This window comes from Cydia strobilella, chromosome 2 (assembly GCF_947568885.1).
Source record: "Cydia strobilella chromosome 2, ilCydStro3.1, whole genome shotgun sequence".
In the NCBI taxonomy this organism is placed as follows: Eukaryota; Metazoa; Arthropoda; class Insecta; order Lepidoptera; family Tortricidae; genus Cydia; species Cydia strobilella.
Window position 1 is genome coordinate 16,778,246 of NC_086042.1, and position 18,820 is coordinate 16,797,065.

General features: G+C 37.9%; 2 protein-coding genes across 7 annotated transcripts in view; one reads left to right on the plus strand and one right to left on the minus strand.

Moving 5' to 3' along the window:
* LOC134752265 (protein MTSS 1) overlaps positions 1 to 18,820 on the minus strand; it is a 192,531-nt gene that overhangs the window by 46,431 nt on the left and 127,280 nt on the right. For 2 of the 4 annotated variants that reach the window (XM_063687900.1, XM_063687923.1), the window contains exons 10-15: positions 18,625 to 18,711; positions 18,213 to 18,315; positions 14,351 to 14,443; positions 13,836 to 13,945; positions 13,014 to 13,125; positions 12,073 to 12,170 (exon numbers count right to left, since the gene is read on the minus strand). In XM_063687900.1, coding sequence (XP_063543970.1) covers positions 12,073 to 12,170; positions 13,014 to 13,125; positions 13,836 to 13,945; positions 14,351 to 14,443; positions 18,213 to 18,315; positions 18,625 to 18,711 — 603 coding nt within the window. Of the gene's footprint in view, positions 1 to 12,072; positions 12,171 to 13,013; positions 13,126 to 13,675; positions 13,783 to 13,835; positions 13,946 to 14,350; positions 14,444 to 18,212; positions 18,316 to 18,624; positions 18,712 to 18,820 lie in introns of all 4 variants that reach the window. The other 2 variants (XM_063687909.1, XM_063687915.1) reach the window with 2 other exon arrangements.
* LOC134752644 (uncharacterized) lies at positions 595 to 11,311 on the plus strand. 3 transcript variants are annotated; one of them, XM_063688332.1, is made up of 7 exons: positions 629 to 707; positions 1,362 to 1,397; positions 1,700 to 1,836; positions 3,997 to 4,079; positions 4,336 to 4,475; positions 10,984 to 11,016; positions 11,130 to 11,311. In XM_063688332.1, the coding sequence occupies exons 1-6, from the start codon at positions 685 to 687 to the stop codon at positions 10,985 to 10,987; spliced, it is 423 nt and encodes a 140-aa protein (XP_063544402.1). In that variant the 5' UTR covers positions 629 to 684; the 3' UTR covers positions 10,988 to 11,016; positions 11,130 to 11,311. The 3 variants fall into 3 exon arrangements, with proteins under 3 accessions (XP_063544394.1, XP_063544402.1, XP_063544387.1); XM_063688317.1 differs by lacking the exon at positions 10,984 to 11,016; XM_063688324.1 differs by lacking the exons at positions 1,362 to 1,397; positions 10,984 to 11,016 and having other exon boundaries at positions 595 to 707.

Below are 18,820 nucleotides of genomic sequence, written 5' to 3' on the forward strand. Positions count from 1 at the left end.
CCCTTTTTTAAAATATCATTTATTAGTTTACATTATTATAATTGAAAAACATTTCAAAAATAGTTAAGCTTAGTGCGGCAGAACATAGGTACATGTACATAGGTACATTTTCTTAATCCGCTCTTTTAATGTTAGTGTGCGAATTCTGATTTTGCACTTTATTATTGTTACTTTGGAGTGTCCTGTCTGCTCATTAGAAATTGATTTTGATATGCGAGAGTAATAGCAGTGCATATGGTTCAGCTTACGTTCAAAGTTGTTCGAGTAACAATAGCTACCTACCACGGACGAGAGCTGCATACGAGGACGGAATTGTTTTGGTACTTTCATTATTCTCTTAAGACGGCTCCAAGCCCTAACCAATTTCATAAGTATGGTATTTTGGTATTTTGGTTGGCAGTTTGGTTGTTACTACGAATTGGGACAAAAAAGCGGGGAGGTAAAGGGAAAAAAACTTGTTCCTACTGTCTTTTTTCTTACCTGGTATCAAAAGCTGTTTGATATGATGGATGCATCTTGTCATTTTGCTACGGTTATGTTATGTTTGTAGACGACAATTTGATCCTAATTTAAATCGAGTGTTACGATCAAGAACGCACCGCAACCGAATGCGTAAATGCAACCGTCATAAAACCCATCGGGCCGACCGCGACGAATTCACTCGGGACCAACTAGCGGAGCAACATGGCAGTCGTATTGAATATCGTGTGAGTACACATAGTAACTAGGTTTATTACAAGTACACATTGAAAACTAAAATCTTATTAAATTCGTATACACTTTACGCAACGATTAATTGATAACGGCTGGCGAAGTGAACGATGTGGTTGTGGGTATTACAGTCAGCAGCAGGAGTCGGGCGGGTTGAGCCAAAAAATCTGAATACAACTTCCTAGTTAAAAGCGTATGCAAATTATGTCGCTGATTGATCATACATATATAGACACTTATAGCGATATTGATAAAATGTCTGTCAAATGCAACAAGTTACTTAATTGTCGCTGAACCTTGTGACTTAAATTGATTTTAGGCATAATATGTAAATATTTTCTTATAAAAATAATATACGTCGTTATTTGTCTTACAAATTTATCTGAAAAGAAGAAAATAACCTATAGGTACAAGATTTTTAGTATATTGTTGTCGATTCAATTATATTCGCCTACATAAACGCTTGTTTGAATTAATCACGTTATATAAACCTGTGACCAATCGGATCGAGTGAAATCACTTACTTATGTTAAATATTTAAGATATCAATTACATATGCTTATGAAGAAAAGATATTTTTCATAAACAAAACAGAATATTGCATAAGAACCTTGAGTGTACATAAAATTACATGAAACTATAATTTACAGATTAGCCGTAAACCTACTTCGAATTTCATGGGCATGGTAAGTGTTTTCCCAAGAAACCCGATGCGTGTGTGAGTGAGTGAACAACGAACGAACGTTTATTTATAAACATCATTGACAATGCATCGGTTAGTTGTATAAACTGCAGTCAACGTTTTATCTGCAAGACGGTTTCGTCGTTTACAACCGTTAGTAACACTTTTAAGCAATCAAACGGCTGCCACCAATCAAATGAATGAAGTTATTTAGGATCTAATCATCTCTTTCTTTTAAATAAGTTGTTCAAGGATTAAAACAGCTGTTTAAACATCGGAATAATTTCAGTTTATTTTGTACAACAGCCCCCAGCACACGAGGCGGCCTTCCCGCTCAGAGCCCTTCGGCAGCCTGGTAGACACGTTCAGGTCTGGCGAGATCAGAGACATGAGGGCGCCCGTCATCACACTTGCTACAATAAAAGCCAAGCTGAAAGAGACGGGTATATGTTTTTCTATACAAGTCAAATAATTACTACGGTACAACTGATACTTTCCTACTAAGCTAACCTCTCGTGACAACAAATGCAAAATACTTAAAGAAACCGATGCAAACAATGCTGCAACTTTTTGCAGTTTTTTCTTTGTTTTTTAGGGTTCCGTACCTCAAAAGGAAAAAAACGGAACCTTAATAGGATCACTCGTGCGTCTGTCTGTCTGTCTGTCCGTCTGTCACAGCCTATTTTCTCTGAAACTACTAGACCCATTAGCTCCATGCATGAATTTATTTTTATTTTTGGATTCATAATTTATATCGTTGGAACACCGGAAATGATAAAAATACTTTTGTAAACCTTAACATTATTTTATTAAAAAATATTTAAAATGTTGAAAATTTTTGAGCGGTTGAAACGCTCATAATTTTTGGCGCGAATTCGACAGAGCGTGATGACGTCACACGTTGGGCGGCCCAACTGACGTTTGCTACTAATGACACTAATCTGTCGAACGCGTGACGTCACGTGGCGTTTCGAGCGTTTCGCTCACTAGCTTTTCGCGGGCAAATTTTTGTACTTTTTATTTATAATTTTAAGTAATTAAATGGTAATTTAAAAACGGAAATGCATTTGTAACATGATATAACGGTAACAAACATCCGAATAAAACATACTTCGTTCAAATATAAACTTCATGCATGAGGCTAATTAAGTTGAAATTTGGTACACATATGTATGTTTGTGACCCAAAGACGGACTTGTAGCGTAAACAAATTAATTTTAAACATGGGGGCCACTTTTGGGGGGTAAATGAGAAAATAAAAAAATAAAAAATTTCAAACTATATCGTGTTATACATAAACTGAAAAAGCTTATTGTGAGAATCTCAAATATATTTTTTTTATAATTTTTGGATAAACAATTTAGAAGTTATTAAAGAAAATAGGCAAAAAATTACCATTCCCCCCCTTTATCTCCGAAACTACTGGTTCTAAAATTATGAAAAAAAATACACAAAATAGATCTTTACCTATAGATTACAGGAAAACCTATTAGAAATTGCAGTCAAGCGTGAGTCGGACTTAATTCCTTAGTTTTTGATACAACCCCTACGGGTTTTTTTAAAGACATTTCACTCACGTTTCACATAAAAATACATTGTTTAAATTGTCTAATGTACGGAACCCTTGGTACGCGAGTCCGACTCGCACTTGGGCGGTTTTTTTGTTCATTGTCATATTCATCACATAATTAAAGCGCAAATGGTCTAGTGACAGAGAAAGGCCTCCTCCGTTATGAACTTCCCGTATAATCATATTTTTCATTAAAAAAGCATAATGTATTACACTTCATTTTTTTGCATTAGAAAGAACTCCGCAGAAGTAAACGTGCAATTATTATTAGGCTCTTTAATTGTCAATAATATTTAATGGATATATATAATGTAGCATGGTCAATACTTATAATTTACTTTTAAATTTTACCCACCTCAAAGGGAACCCTAAGCCCTCAAGATTTGGAACCACAAGCTTACTTCTGCAGAGTTCTTTCGAATGATAAAAACCCGACAAGTGCGAGTCGACCTCGCCCACCGAGGGTTCCGTACTTTTTAGTATTTGTTGTTATAGCTGCAACAGAAATACATCATTTGTGAAAATTTGAACTGTCTCGCTATCACGGTTATTATTATTATTTTATTTATTATAATCAAATGTTAAAAATACAATTAAACAAAGTTGATGAGATACAGGCTGGTTACAGACAGACGGACAGAGGAGTCTTAGTAATAGGGTCCCGTTTTTACCCTTTGGGTACAGAACCCTAAAAACGAACTATATAATGTAAACTGTCACCTAACTAAATTAGGTAAACGGAGAACAAGTTATATTCATTACTAAATATACCAAAGTATTTTGTTTAGTGTTTCTTTAGTAATGAGAATTTGTTGTTATTTATTGTTGTTGTGTCGGCTTGTACCTAATATGTACGGTCACAGACTTTAATTGTTGATCCACCTAAGGTTCAAGCTAATTTGATTGCCAATATGAACGGTATGAAATGTTCAACGTGAAGTAAACCCTAAATGGTTCAACAATTAAAGGCCGTGACTGTACGAGTAAATTACTTAATTCGCAAAAATTCACTAAGTCAAAATGGTATTTCCAGGTATATTCGACCAAGACAATATTACATTAACCGAAAGTGAGCAAAAAGAGCTAAAGAAGCTTTTTGAAACAATTGAGATTATGGTAAGTTATACTTATGGTCGTTTTATAGTCGATTCAGGCAAACAAGTATCCGCTTTGGACTCAAGACGGAGCGCATGATCTGTAGTTAGGGCCGATACACATATATAAAATTACAAAGTTTCAGACTGAAACGTCGTATGCTTTTTATAAGTGAACTGACCAGACACTGCCGCACTTAACCAGACGTTAAATCCGTGTTTAACATTTGTTATGCCAGAGACTTGTATAGGTAACAGCGATGATTGTTGAATTTCAGAACAGTTCCCGCGCGCGCCAACCGTCGAGTGTGCAAAGTGTATTCAGCTCGCTCCGGATGGTCGAGCGCGTGGTCAACAAGCAGACAAGGGACGGCCAGCTCTCCAGGAGCCTGGCTGACAAGTTCCACTGGGAAAAATTGTAAGACTTTTTTTACAAAAGCCTTTCATCATTACTACATTGTTGAAGACGCTAGAAGGTGACCAATAGATGGAGTTAGTTTGAGATCCCAGTCCGAGACCTCGAAGATCCGCGTCCGTCTAGTGCACTTTCGGCCGAGTTATTACAAACAAAGTGCTTTTCACGACTACGGTGAGGAAATAATTATATTTTTTACTAACGCTTAACACCCTTATTCATAAAACTTTGCAAGCCTAATTTAGTTCATTTATGTTTTATACCTTTCTTGGATATACGTAAGTCAAAATGACAGATTAAGACAAACGACTAATAGCTAATTGAGGCTTGAAACACGTTTATGAATAATATCATAAGAGCTCAATATAGGATGAGTTTCTAGGCCTATAAATAACCGTCCTCAAGTTTTAAGGGATTATAAGCCCTACCATAAATGTCCAAATTATATTTGGTGAGCTGAGATTGGTTGTGTCAACCAATCAATGAGTGGAACCAAAGAGGATATAATAAGATAGAGCGGTACTGCCATAGTAAATTTTGTAACCACTGTAAATTCACTGCCATCTATCGACATACTTTAAAACTAAAAATGAAGATTTATAAAAATACGATAAAATGTATTTAAATATGGTTAAATGTTTTTTTATTTGCATTAATTATTTTTATTATTTTGACCCATGTTCTTTCACTGATATGGATTAAAATTGTTAAATAAAGAACAAAACCGTCAACGCCCTCTATACGAGAGTAGGCCAAAGGTAGTAGCGACATCTGATCGAGAATCAAATTTTTGTGCTTTTCGAGGCACGTTTTTTCCTTAGACTGTATCCATCTATTACGGAGTTATATCTATCTTTGGTGGAACCCGTGGAACGTACAAGAGTAGTTTGTAGTTCTTAAAACATTGTGGACTGTTGGTCTCATTTCCCAGCAGTGGCGTGAAAGACACAGTGCTGGCCGTAATCGCCAATGCTAACTAAAAATTGATCAATTACATTGAACACTAACTCCGTAACTAATCAATTGCAATAATGATCACTTTTATTTAAATTAATTGATTTTGTGAGCATGTTCATTTACACTAATCGCCAATGTAATTACCTACTTGTTAGATACATTTTCAAAAATGACGCAACTTTGACTAAACTTTGTTTTTAAATAATTCTAACATTTAATCTTATTAATTATTAATGTCAAACACATTTTCAATGTACACAAACTGATTTAGTATTTTAATGGTTTGAAAAACACTAAACATTCAATATTTCCAATTATTAGTTACTTGTTCGAAAGAAATTAATATTAATGTTAAAAAAAATATTAATTTGATTTTTAGTCAACATTTGAAAGACATAGTAGGTATTTTTAGGGTTCCGTACCCAAAGGGTAAAAATGAGACCCTATTACTAAGACTCCGAGTTTGGTTCTGACCGCGGCCGGGGTCGGTTGTGTTCCGGGGGCTATTTACAATGGCATTCGCAATTGCATCTTGTCACCAGATGTTGACCGGACCGTGATAGTTTTTACCGACGCGAGCATCTAGATATGCAGTATACGTTTCTATAGAATATCTGCTTATCTCGTAACACGTGGGTTGGTTGTATGTGAAAGTGAAACAGTGAGTGGCAATGTTAACAGTGCAATTTACCGGTGAGATTTTTCCATTTTACGTCTTTTAAATAACGGTCCGTTCTTAACAGTGTTTGTATGTAGGTACAACTACATTCGGTGTTGTTGGGGTTTTTAGGGTTCCGTGCCGCTGTCCGTCTGTCCGTCTGTCTGTCGCCGGCCTGTGTCTCGTAAACCGTGATGGCTGGACGGTTGAAGTTTTCACGGATGATGTGTTTCTGTTGCCTGCAACAACAGATACTAAAAAGTACGGAGCCCTCGGTTGGCGGGTCCGGCTCGCGATTGTCCGGTTTTTTGAGTTTATCCCGAACGTGCAGGCTGACAGACGCGGGGGGCAGGGGGGGGAGGGGGCTCAACGAATTGCATTGTCTACACGATTCACTGCTGCAACATGTGGAGTGACAAAAAAAGGGTATCGCCACTACGCGGAATTAGAGGACTCTACCACTCAAATTTGATAGCTATGCAATCCAAGTGAGGTGCTATTTGTGTGTTTCTTTGTGGTGCTATTTCTTTATGAATTGTTTAAATGAGTGTTGTTTAAGTGACAACGTGCCGTCCTCTTGTGCTTGAAGTATGGGCATCTTGGTAGACTTAGTTTTTTATAAAGGAGGCAAGCGAGCGGGGAGAATTGCATGATTGGGAATTAATGTCAGAACGGCAGAACAATAACCAAGAGGATAAAATGCTACCTAGGACATCCTAAGACGCCCAAAACCTCATCTCTTAGAAGCCGCATAAGATATAGCTAAAGAGCTCCATCCCGGCATCCCTCTGAGTGGCTCAACATGGCAGACGACAAAGGCGAATTCATCAAAGCAGCAAGAGAAATATATCAACTGGACGAAACCGACAGCGAATCAGAAGAAGAAGAACCAACACCTCGAATCGACGAGCAAACTTTATCTCAAGATGATATTGGCCTCGCTTGGCACAAGATGTTATGAAGACCGAAACGAAAACGACGAGAAGCATATTATCACCAACGCTCTCCCTCGACGACATAACCTACCCCACCTATCTTCCAATATTGGCTTAAGGCTGCATAGCCGGCTGATTATAACTATCCCTTTCCCATCCCAGAGCGTGTCACTCCCCATAAAATTACGTCCCCTGGTATGCCGGCTAGTCCGGAGCAGGCATGTTCCTGGCTGGGTGTGGCGTCTCTTGTCTTGTCTTGTCTTGACCCTATTACTAAGACTCCGCTGTCCGTCTGTTTGTCACCAGGCTGTATCTCATGAACAGTGATAGCTAGACAGTTGAAATTTTACAACAAATACTAAAAAGTACGGAACCCTCGGTGCGCGAGTCCGACTCGCACTTGGCCGGTTTTATATTTTCTTCAACATGACGTATGTCAGCTTCGTTTAGATTCTGTAAATTATACTTAAGAGGAAAGGGGACGGCCGCTTTCCTGTATATTCTCACTCTCTTCATTGAATGTTAATTAAAAAATCCAGAGAGGAAAATGAGGACGTTTGTATGAAAAGGCGATTTCGAGAGGGTCCTCCACTTTCGTGTTAACTTAACCTTGAATTTCTATTTCTACTTACGGTGTAAGCTTTAAATTTCTATCACGATATCTGTTATACCTTTATTCACAAACAAACTAAAGACAGAACCAGTACGCGATATGCGAACAAGGTGATCATAAATTATCTGAATACAGCTCTATTTTAGAGGCGTTAGAGTGCAGGTGCAAGTGCTGTGTTAAGATATTTGAGCACGCTGTAATAAGACAGTACAGATATTTTTTCAAACATGCAATGAAATATTGATATTATGTTTTTTTTTATATCACGTCGGTGGCAAACAAGCATACGGCCCGCCTGATGGTAACCAGTTACCGTAGCCTATGGACGCCTGCAACACCAGATATAAATACATGCGCGTTGCCGACCCTTTTATAGTACATTATTGTCGAGGCTCGGAAGTAGCTACTTGCTGGCTGAGGATTCGTTTTAAACGGACGACCTTGGGAGTCCGTTTAATTGAATCCGAAGCCAGCAAGTAACCTTCCAGCCGAGTCATATATAGTGCTTTTCTCAAAAATGGCGCAATAAATACAAATATAATATAAATATTTTACAGAAGCAACGTTCTTATGTATATATTTTCACAGAAAAAAGTAAAAAGATTTGCTTTGCTGCCTTTTTATTTTTTAAATTAAAAATAGAAGTGTATTTTTCTGCTGAAAATACGCCAACCTATTTGAGACACCTAAATAGTCGCGGTACCAACATTATAATAATAAGTACTGATCATCTGTTTGGCTGTTTAGTGGACCCATGCCTTCATTTGATATGGCCACTTCAACTTTTAAAAAGTTTGGAACTCGACAAATAATGGAACTTGTATGCAACATTGCAGTCCCGAAATCGAGACATTCAATGTTTTTAACTTTTTATTTTTTGACTCACCATAAACTACGCACTTCGCGACCTACTTTTTAACCGGCAACGTCGACTTTGCCGTCCATTTTTGAGAAAAAACCTGTACACTCCTTTTTTGAAGAACCCCATACTGTAGCCCCTCGGGAAAACCTCGGCAGGGAGGATGAACCCCCTGCCGATGGCGAGCGGTGCGGTGATAGAAAGCGGCCGTTGGCATCATGTTAAACAATGTTATTTATGCTGTTATTTAGGCTGCGAAGTATCACGTTTCAGGCGCGGCTAGACTAGAGGTCTTTAATGAAATTTCATATAAAATTGCAGGTCTTCAAAGTTCTCTTTTTTAATTTCCATTTCACAGATATTTGTGACACGGCATCATGGCACTCAGCTATTTAAAAAAAACTATAGGCAGTATTTGCTTTATGGTTCGTTATGACTAATGACATACTGCCACTACGCGTACAAAAAAAACAATAAACATTGTTGGCTATATTTTGCAGTTTTATTTATACAAAATTGACATGACTTATATTGACCGGGATATAGACCGTGATTACCTTCCCGGTCAATATAAGTCTAGTGAAACTAACCGTGAATCATTCAAAACTCTAAAATTTACATGAACATAATAAAATAACACATCATTAACAAATTCCAATACTTAAACGTGAATTGCAAATATAACTACACAAATATTTCATTTAAATATTAGCGGTAAAAATGTCTACTCAAACACGCGTAGGTATTTTTTGATCGTTTTGGAGGCAAAGTTAAACATTTTTCATTGTACAATTATACATATTTTATTGGATTTATTGTGCTTAGTTGATTGCGTAATTTAATATGAGTTCCGACGAAAATATGAACTGAATATTAATTGTACTCCTACGAAATTAAGAGCGGAAGCAGAATTGGCTTAAAATAACTTCCTGCTGCCAAAATCAACGGCGAAGTATATGGATGCTTAAGGCAATTTTATAAATTAAAAACTAAGAAAAATGCTCACATGCATCAAAGATACATAAATATATACGTGTAATAAATTAAAAAACTGCATGTGTAAAATATGTATATGTGATAAAGATATATATAAGATATGTGTTATTTATATTTTGTGTCTAGTTTACTTTTAGTTTCTATTTCTTTATTTATTTAATTGCATGTTTGAGAAAAGCACTATACATACATCGGCGTGAAAAGGGGTTGTCGGCCTCATACCTATCCGGCCTCACTACGTTCAACCGTCTATATGTATTCGGCCGGCAACCGCTTTTCACGGCCACTGTAGTAATGTACTATTTTGACCGCTACCACGACTATTTAGATTCATACTACATAATAATTATTAAGTATATATGGGATTGACATCGACCTGGCCGGGAAATACGGCCTTTCTACTTTCTAGATGCCAAAGAAATTTGAACCGTATATACAGTAGAGACTACACAGTATGACACACCGTCGGTTACTCGGGGACGGACGTAATGGCTCACTTCGACTCGACTGTCGTCATGTGTCACCAGTACCCGTACTATGAGTCACTGACAGTGTCAAAACTGACATATACGCTAACGTCTACGTAATTTACTTTCTAATTTCTAAACATCTCGCTTGCACTAATATGCGAGTACGAGTGAGATGTATAAAAAGTAAGTTACGTTCTTGATAGCGTTAATGTCAGTGCCAAACTGGTGGTAGCCACACAGCTCAGTTGGGGAAGTGTCTGGTGTCGGGTATCACAGTTTTAGCAGTCGGACAAATGACATACTCTGGCAAACCCATTTTGTGTTTTTCAGTAGAAAGAGGCGCGAAATTAAAATCTTCTATGAAAGGACAACAACCTTTAGTGACTAGATTTTTAGGGTTCCGTACCCAAAGAGTAAAAACGGGACCCTATTACTAAGACTCCGCTGTCCGTCTGTCTGTCTGTCACCAGGCTGTATCTCATGAACCACTGATAGCTAGACAGTTAAAATTTTCACAGATGATGTATTTCTGTTGCCGCTATAACAAATACTAAAAAGTACGGAACCCTCGGTGCACGAGTCCGACTCGCACTTGGCCTGTTTTTTTTTTTAAATTTGCCGCCTTTTTCTACTGACGGAAAATTATTGCTGTCGGCCTGGTCGATGTCAATCGTCCGTTAGTTATACTCGCGATAACGTGGGTATAATAGACAAAACTCTCCTCAGGGTCCTCCTTCCGCATACACACTTAACCTCCTAAGGCTTAAGGTCCTACCTATAGTACTTATTCAGTTCGATGAAATTTAAACCATATTCATTTGGAACAGTTGCATTTAATTTGTTACAAACAAAAATCAACTGTTCCTTTCACTATAGGTTCAAATTTCAGTGGCAAATTTTGTGTTTCTCATTTGTATGACTGTGCCTTAGGAGGATACGCTGGTGATTCCAAGGAATATATCTTGTGCACACTTATTAACTTATTTAAATTGTAGCTAATGGTTTTTGCTGTATATCTAACAGATAAACTCAGGATGAAGCAATCCTAAAATAAAGGTAACTTGTATAATAATAATTAATGACAATTATTGCTAACGTATTTTTATTTGCAACTATCCATTTGTCAGCTTCAGTCTACTTCTTAAGATTTAATTAGATATTCTTTTCAGACCAACTCTCATTCGGATGCGTCGCGAGCAGCCAATTTACCGTCTAGACAAGGACGGCAGTATGAGAATATTCAATCTAAACTCATAAGTTCTCCCAAATTATACTCCCTAGGTAATATAGTCAATGTAGGTAGGATACCGTAAAAAAATAGCATATAATAATAAATGTATTGTTTCTTACATAGTTTGGTTTTATTCGATGATTCGCTTTACACATATTTTTGTGCCAAAAGAACAATGCGACGATGTCGCTTAAGTTTTTAAAGATGTTTTAGAATATCATATAACGCAATCGAATAAATTAGGCCTTATTCTTCTTCTTTCCGTGTCTATGTACTAGGACTTCCAAATACCTGACCTCTTGAAATACCGGTATTAATACCGAAACTCTCTTCATCAATCCCGGGATCCCGGTATTTATTATAAATTCGAAGTTTTATTACAAATTGAGAGTTTAAAGGCTAAATATTACACCCCACAACGTTTTAATAACTAAAGGATAATGGGCCATCAAATAACGTTGCTATATGCAATGATTACATTTTGCATTTTGCTGCTTGTAAGGGCTAGTCACTATTAAGATTTTATTATCCTGCAGTGTTTAACTCGGGTTAAAGGCCCCCAGCCTCAGCCTCTTGACTATTGGCGCTCTCACAGAACAACGGGTCGATTTGATTTGACTAGCGAGTTGCATATAAATTACATCGTTTCATAGCTGTCATGAATTTCACATGATTTCACGGATAAATACGACTACTTATTTTAGCGCTTTTGTCGATTGAAATAATATCATACTCATACAAAGTATTTATACATATTATGTATAAATACTGAACCACGATAGGTTTGACCTTTGTGTTCGTAGTAAAGACCTTATGAATAATTAGAGGCTAGTAGTAGTAGTGGGTGAGGCGTATGAGGATGATGTAGAAAATAGTTGTACCTTTTCTTGCTGCGGGTGTTCTGCGTTGTGCGCTTGCGCACGCGAAGCCGCTAGCGTCGCTAGCTCCGACATGTTCACGTACAGTGCTTGTGGCATTTCTGTACAAAAAAAATGCGCCATTTTACACATGTTCTACAATAGCTATTTGTTTTACAAGGGGGCAAAGTTGTTGATTAACCTCTTGTGCTAACATTGACACCCGAGCAAGCGAAAGATTCCAAAATTGAACCACGAGCGTAGCGAGTGGTTCGAAAAATGGAATCTTCAGCGTTGCGAGGGTTTCAAGGCACGAGGGTTGAACAAATTTTGCCACCGAGTAAAACACATAATTTTCACCACACCAACACAAGGAAAATACTAACTGTAAAATATCGAACAAAATTAAAGCAAATCGATTCAAAATGAATGTTTCTCATTCAAAATCATCATTAAAAATTAAATTCTACCAACAAACATAAGAAAACAACTCAAAATTTGCATTTGATTACTCTGCCTCACATGTGGATAAAATACAACTTTCTTATCAGTTTTTGAACAATCTAGAGAGCCTTTACCAGCTGGTGTGGTGAAAATTATTTTGTTTTATAGGTACTCGAAGAAGTAAAAATCAAACACGATTAATTACCTAAACCAAAAATGATGCCACGTTAAGAACTAAAACGACAATTAAAACGAAACTGTTACCTCTCAGAGAAATAGACAAACAATACTTGCATATATGTTGGTAAAATCATTACCCTTCCTTCTTCCTCATTCGGGTAAAATGTAATAAATGTCAGGAAAGTACATAAAGTAAACGAAGTTGAAGCAAAATTCGTGAACATTATGTTACACATGTTCTCGGGTCCGTGGGGTCGGCACGAGAGTGCCGAGAGCTTGTGCGCTCTTGTCTCCTTGTCTGAACTCCGGCGATAGTTATAAAGACCTGACAGACTAATCACCTTTAGTGAGGTGCGGCGGCAGAGAGGAGGGCTTGTTGGGCTTGACGTCCTGCTGGGAGGTGTTCGCGTTGGCCTTCGCTGGGACTGATGGCCGCTCCAGCGAGGAACAGCGCTGTAGATATAAAGTGCGATTAAATCATGGCACTTTAATACTGGTTCAATTGTAATTAGAATTTTAGCTAGGCACTTAGCACGTTGAAATAGACAAACAATACTTACAATAGACAATATTTGCACGGCAGAAAATTAGGAATTCAAATATCGGGAAATCTGGTTTAAAAGGGCCGGAGAAAGTAATTTACTCAAAGAGAAAATACAACAATATTCACCTTAAAGTTCATCATCATACCGCGCGGCTCGTCGTGCGGCTGCTTCTAATTTCGCCGGCCTAAGCCGTAGGCTGTTGTGTGAAAATCCATTGCAGGCGCGGGTCGTCGAATCACCTGTAACGTAATGTTTGTGGCCGCCCGTACGACTAGTCACAGTCAGAGTGCACACTTATTGTAGGGAGGGGCGGCCTGGCGTAGATGCCCTCGCGGGTGGAGCCGTCGGCGTCGCCGAAGGTCTGCGGCGTGAGCGCCGGCCGCCCGTGCCCGTGTCTGTCCGTACCTGTACCTCTCGCGACAGTGTGACAGCTAGTCACAGTCAGAGTGCACACTTACTGTAGGGAGGGGCGGCCTGGCGTAGATGCCCTCGCGGGTGGAGCCGTCGGCGTCGCCGAAGGTCTGCGGCGTGAGCGCCGGCCGCCCGTGCCCGTGTCTGTCCGTACCTGTACCTCTCGCAGCAGTGTGACAGCTAGTCACAGTCAGAGTGCACACTTACTGTAGGGAGGGGCGGCCTGGCGTAGATGCCCTCGCGGGTGGAGCCGTCGGCGTCGCCGAAGGTCTGTGGCGTGAGCGCCGGCCGCCCGTGCCCGTGCCCGCGCTCGTACGCTGCATGTACAAATTGATTGTTATAGACCTACGTTATAAACGAGTAGGTAGGAAACTACACCGTCGTTTTATACTTGTTGAATTTTAAATTGGTAACTAAGTATGAGAAAATTTATATTTTTTTCTCTTGTGCGCGTAAAGAGCAGCCGATAAGGGCGTTGGAAAACTTTCATTCAGATATCACTTCTATCTCGTTATCCCGTAAACTCAAACAATGCTGCTATTGTACCTACAGTAATAAATAACGATGTAGATTTCACAACTTGCGGATATGAATAAGATATGTAGCACATGATTCAATTTAATGGTAAAAGAGGTAGGTGAGTAAATGTTTCTGTTTAGCAAAAAGTATACTCAGATGAGATTATCCCTAAACATTTGTTTATTTATGTTGAGCAATGTTACCTGCTGAAATGGTGTGAGGCCTGCCGCCCATGATTGCCGAGGCGGCTCGTTCGAACTGTGCGGTATCGTTAAGGTCCGGCCACGTAGCGGATGCTGAAACGACAATGAGACAATATGTTATAACAAGGACTCATGGAAACTATATAGATTAGATTTAGTAATACAACAATATAATATAATAACAATACAATATAATAATCTTAACTTAACAATTGTGTATCCTTCTGAGCCGAAAGGTATTATCGTGTATCATTAAGACGCTTTTGGCATACTTTGTTTTAGATATCATTGAGCTTTGCTCATTCTACTTCATTATTGAGCTTTGCTTAAAACGTCACAAAAAGAAGCTGATAGTAGTAGTTAGTTGATTTTACACTAGCTTTTCTATAGCTTTATGTGTATTAAAAACTTAGCTGCATTTGCGTCACGTACGCGTCACATTAGTATCTTGGTTACTTGTAAGCATAGTTAAGGATCTTTAATTAGTCTTTAAGGTGGTTCGATTTTCATACAAAATTCAATCTGCTTTAATTAAGGCACTACACACTATTACTACAGAAATATTTGCTCATTTATCTACTTTCGAATATTCGTTTGCGCTAAATTAATAGAAAAACTTTGTTTCATACAGAAATCATACATAAATCAACGTAATTTTTTCATCAATTTTACGTATGTGTGTGTCACAAATGTCGTGTACAAATACGTTGCGTGCGGTGTTGCCACTCTATGACGTTGGCGACGTTGCCTGGCCGACCTGGCAGGATTTGCAGTGCCGTCATGTTTAGTGCATTTTTATTTGACAGTGTTGACACTGACACATAGGGTCATGTTTATTGTGACATCAATTTGTTTGTATAAATTGAAAATGATAGCAACGTCTAAATCAAGTTACAAAAATCATCGGTGTTCTGGTCCGCGAAAATCCAGAAAAAATCAGACTCAATTGAAGCGGAATTCATGATGGTGAAGTTTCGTAAGGTAGGTACAGTTTCATTCCTTCATTGTACATTGTAATTTTCTCGTGCCGATCTTTTTAGAAAATAATTCTCACTTCTTCCGTAATGGTAGATATAAGCAGTGAACAATACCTATATAATGTAATTATTACTGTTTTGGTTGCCGAATAGTCAATGTGTCACTAACTCTAGGTTTTTTTAGGTATTGTGCAAAATGAAGAGGCATTCTTGGAAATAAAATGTTTTCCTTCATTAGCCAGAAAAAATCAGGACATCCTCACTGCAATAAAGTATAATAAAACATTTCCTCTTCTTTCTTCCTATAACATTAGAGATTTTGTGCTATCATGATATTAATTTTCTTTCAGGTACAGGGACAACTACGGATAACAAATATGAAAAAATGTTATTTCATTTGTTGTATGAATCCATCTACACCAACAAGACATCCACTGCTGGACATAGGCCTCCCCAGGGATCTCCACAACGACTGGTCTTGCAAGACCGGCCAAAATATCGAGAAATAAATAATATAAATAAACATGATAAATATCCCGTTTTCTATAATAGTTATAATTAGAAGGCCATGCAATGTACCAACTCACTGTACCTACTTGAATCAAAAAAAAATATATAAAAAAAGTTTTAATTTTATTTTACAATTACTACTTTATTATTAGTACATTACGATACAAGTGCGAAAAGTAGGAAATTGGCAACGAGTGGCGATAAATTGAAACGACCGAAGGAAGTGTTTTAATCGACACGAGTTGCGAATTACCTTTTCGCACGTGTATTGTACAACGTTTTACAGTACATAATTATGGCCCTTTACATTTTCGACATATGCACGTATTGTACTAATTACCGCACTAGGGCGGTAACGTATATGTAGCACCATATGTACTAAAAAGTATTTTACAGTACATATGGTGCAACTTTCTCGCCCTAGTGCGTAAAGAGCACTTTTCATGCATATGTCGAAAGTTTAAAGGGCCATATGTACTGTAAAACGTTGTACGATACACGTGCGAATAGGTAATTCGCAACTCGTGTCGATTTAAAACACTCTCTGCGGTCGTGTTTTAATCTGTAGCCACTCGTTTCAAATTTTCTCTTTTCCGCACTTGTATCGTAAATAACTATTTCAAACTGCAAGGGTACGATGATAGATCTCAATTCAATATAATTTTGCAACATTTGGCATTATTAGGTTATGAATTGTATGGAGATGAAATCTATCATCGAAGTACCCTTTCAGTTTGAAAAATACTATAGAGGCTGGGCAGTAAGGGATTGCTTTACTTGTAGAACTATATTTAACGCTTTAAAAAAAAACTGATACCTGACACTTACAAACCTGGACTTCCTTGGGCTAGTGCTACTAAGAATCGTCAGTATTCTCCATCCTTTCTGAGTTGGAAGAACCCAAAAAGGTGAGACTTGTGAAAGTCAGGTTTTCAATATATGTGGCGTTTTCAACCAAACGGGTACCTACTTATTGTTGTCATATTTCCATAAAGCTTCAAAATGAAATCAACCTAATCGGCAACCGACAATGTGGTACCTTTTAGTTCAAAACGTCACATATTTTTATAAAACGTTATAAACTAATTTATTAATAATACTGAATATCTGGGAGAAAAAGAAAACATAAGTAAAAACTCAAAATGCTCGTTTTCCCAGAGATAAGACCTAGCTCGATCGAACCCCTTACAGCAAATTTCATCGAAATCATTAGAGCCGTTTCCGATATCACTGAAATATATTTCGGTTATATCGGAATCGGACAAGAATTCGAAGACTAAAAGGTATAAGAAACATAACACAAAAAGGACAAAAAAAAGTACCCCTGACGTACCAGTCTCGAACCCGAATCCTCTGGCACGTATTTCCACGAACATACCGCAACGCCATTGCAGCATACTTACACTGCATGAAATTGTCTACTACAAGCATCACGGAAACACTGTTTGCATGTGTGAGTAATAGTAGGAAATAGCATGACAGAAACACTCTGTCGACTTTAAAAGTGTTTTTTGCACTAATGAAGTATTCAATGTTTATTATAATAGTTCAATATTTATGCAAAGAGTGCGCTAAACATACTTTTAAGTATACAGATACCAACACTATTCCACAAAAAAATAAAACCTGAAAATTTGCGAAAGTGACGCCATCTAGCGGGGTTTAAGCTTTGGGTAACCTAGTCGAACCACCTTAAGTTAATTAACATTGTGTTTACAAGTAAATTGTATTGGAATGTATTTATTGTACTCAATTCGTACACCTTTAAGTCTACAGCATACGCTAACACACGTTCATGCATATATAAATAATATAACTTAAAAATGCATGGACTTTCTATTTACTGTTTTTTTATTGTGACGTTATAATATAAGTTCACAAAAAAATAGAAACGGCTTAATTTGTCGTAACACAATGGAATCAATTAACTTCAGAATAATTACTGGTTCTTAACTATGTACATTTTTTTCGCAATTCACCCATTTCACGGACTCCCACGGTTTAGTTAAATTGCTATAAGCGCAAAAAAAGAACGTGCGCACCAGTCTGGGAGTAGATTTATTAATCAAACAGTATGGGTAGATTAAAAAATCAAGCAAGCAAATTTTCGGAGTAACTTTATGTAACCAAACAAAACAGGTTAAAAGTTCAAGCAAACACATTTTCGTAGTAGCTTTATCTAAGCAAACAGCATAGGTTAAAAGTTGAAGAAAGCAAATTATCCGCAACTCGACGTTTTATATTGCGCCCCTAGTGTGCCCTAGTCCCTTACCGGACCTACTCTTTCCAACACGTTTCCAGGAAGCCTATCCCACGTTAGAACATAGTTAGGTGGGACTGAGCTAATGTGTTGAAACAGTGTAGTAAGTACTCACCAGTATTCCCCAACGTGTCGCGACCGTCGTCAGTGTGATCGTCGTCCACCGTGCTCTTGGCCGGGGTCGTGCATTCGCTGCTCACGCTCTGATTATCAGAACCCTGTGAATTAAGTTACGAATTCACACATTATGATGGCTCTAGCTAACTTTGGTTGGTCAGTGGCACAGTGTAATTTCACAGTTATAAAAAATATTGATGGAATTTGATAATAATATAGAAATATAACTGCAGTAAAACTAAAAAATAACTTAAAAAAAAATAGCCTATGATGTGTCCGCCTACACTCGCTGCCGCCTCTTATCTAGGTAATAAATTCAAGCCAATCGCTCTGAAAAGGATGCAGGTCGTTCTGCCATAATCTGGGACACATCATGGGCTAGAAAATAAACAAAAGCAAATAAAAGTTACATTTTCAACGTAGAGCGAGCGGCGCTGGAGGGCGTCCTGCGAGCGGAAACCAGAGTCCGAACTGCCGACGCTGGTCAGCCGCGCGGACTAGCGAGCAAAACCACAAAATAAAACAAAACATAAACACAAATAAATAAAACTCACATTAACTAATAAGCAAAAGCCAACGCTGCTAGTGAACACAATATGTGCGCCA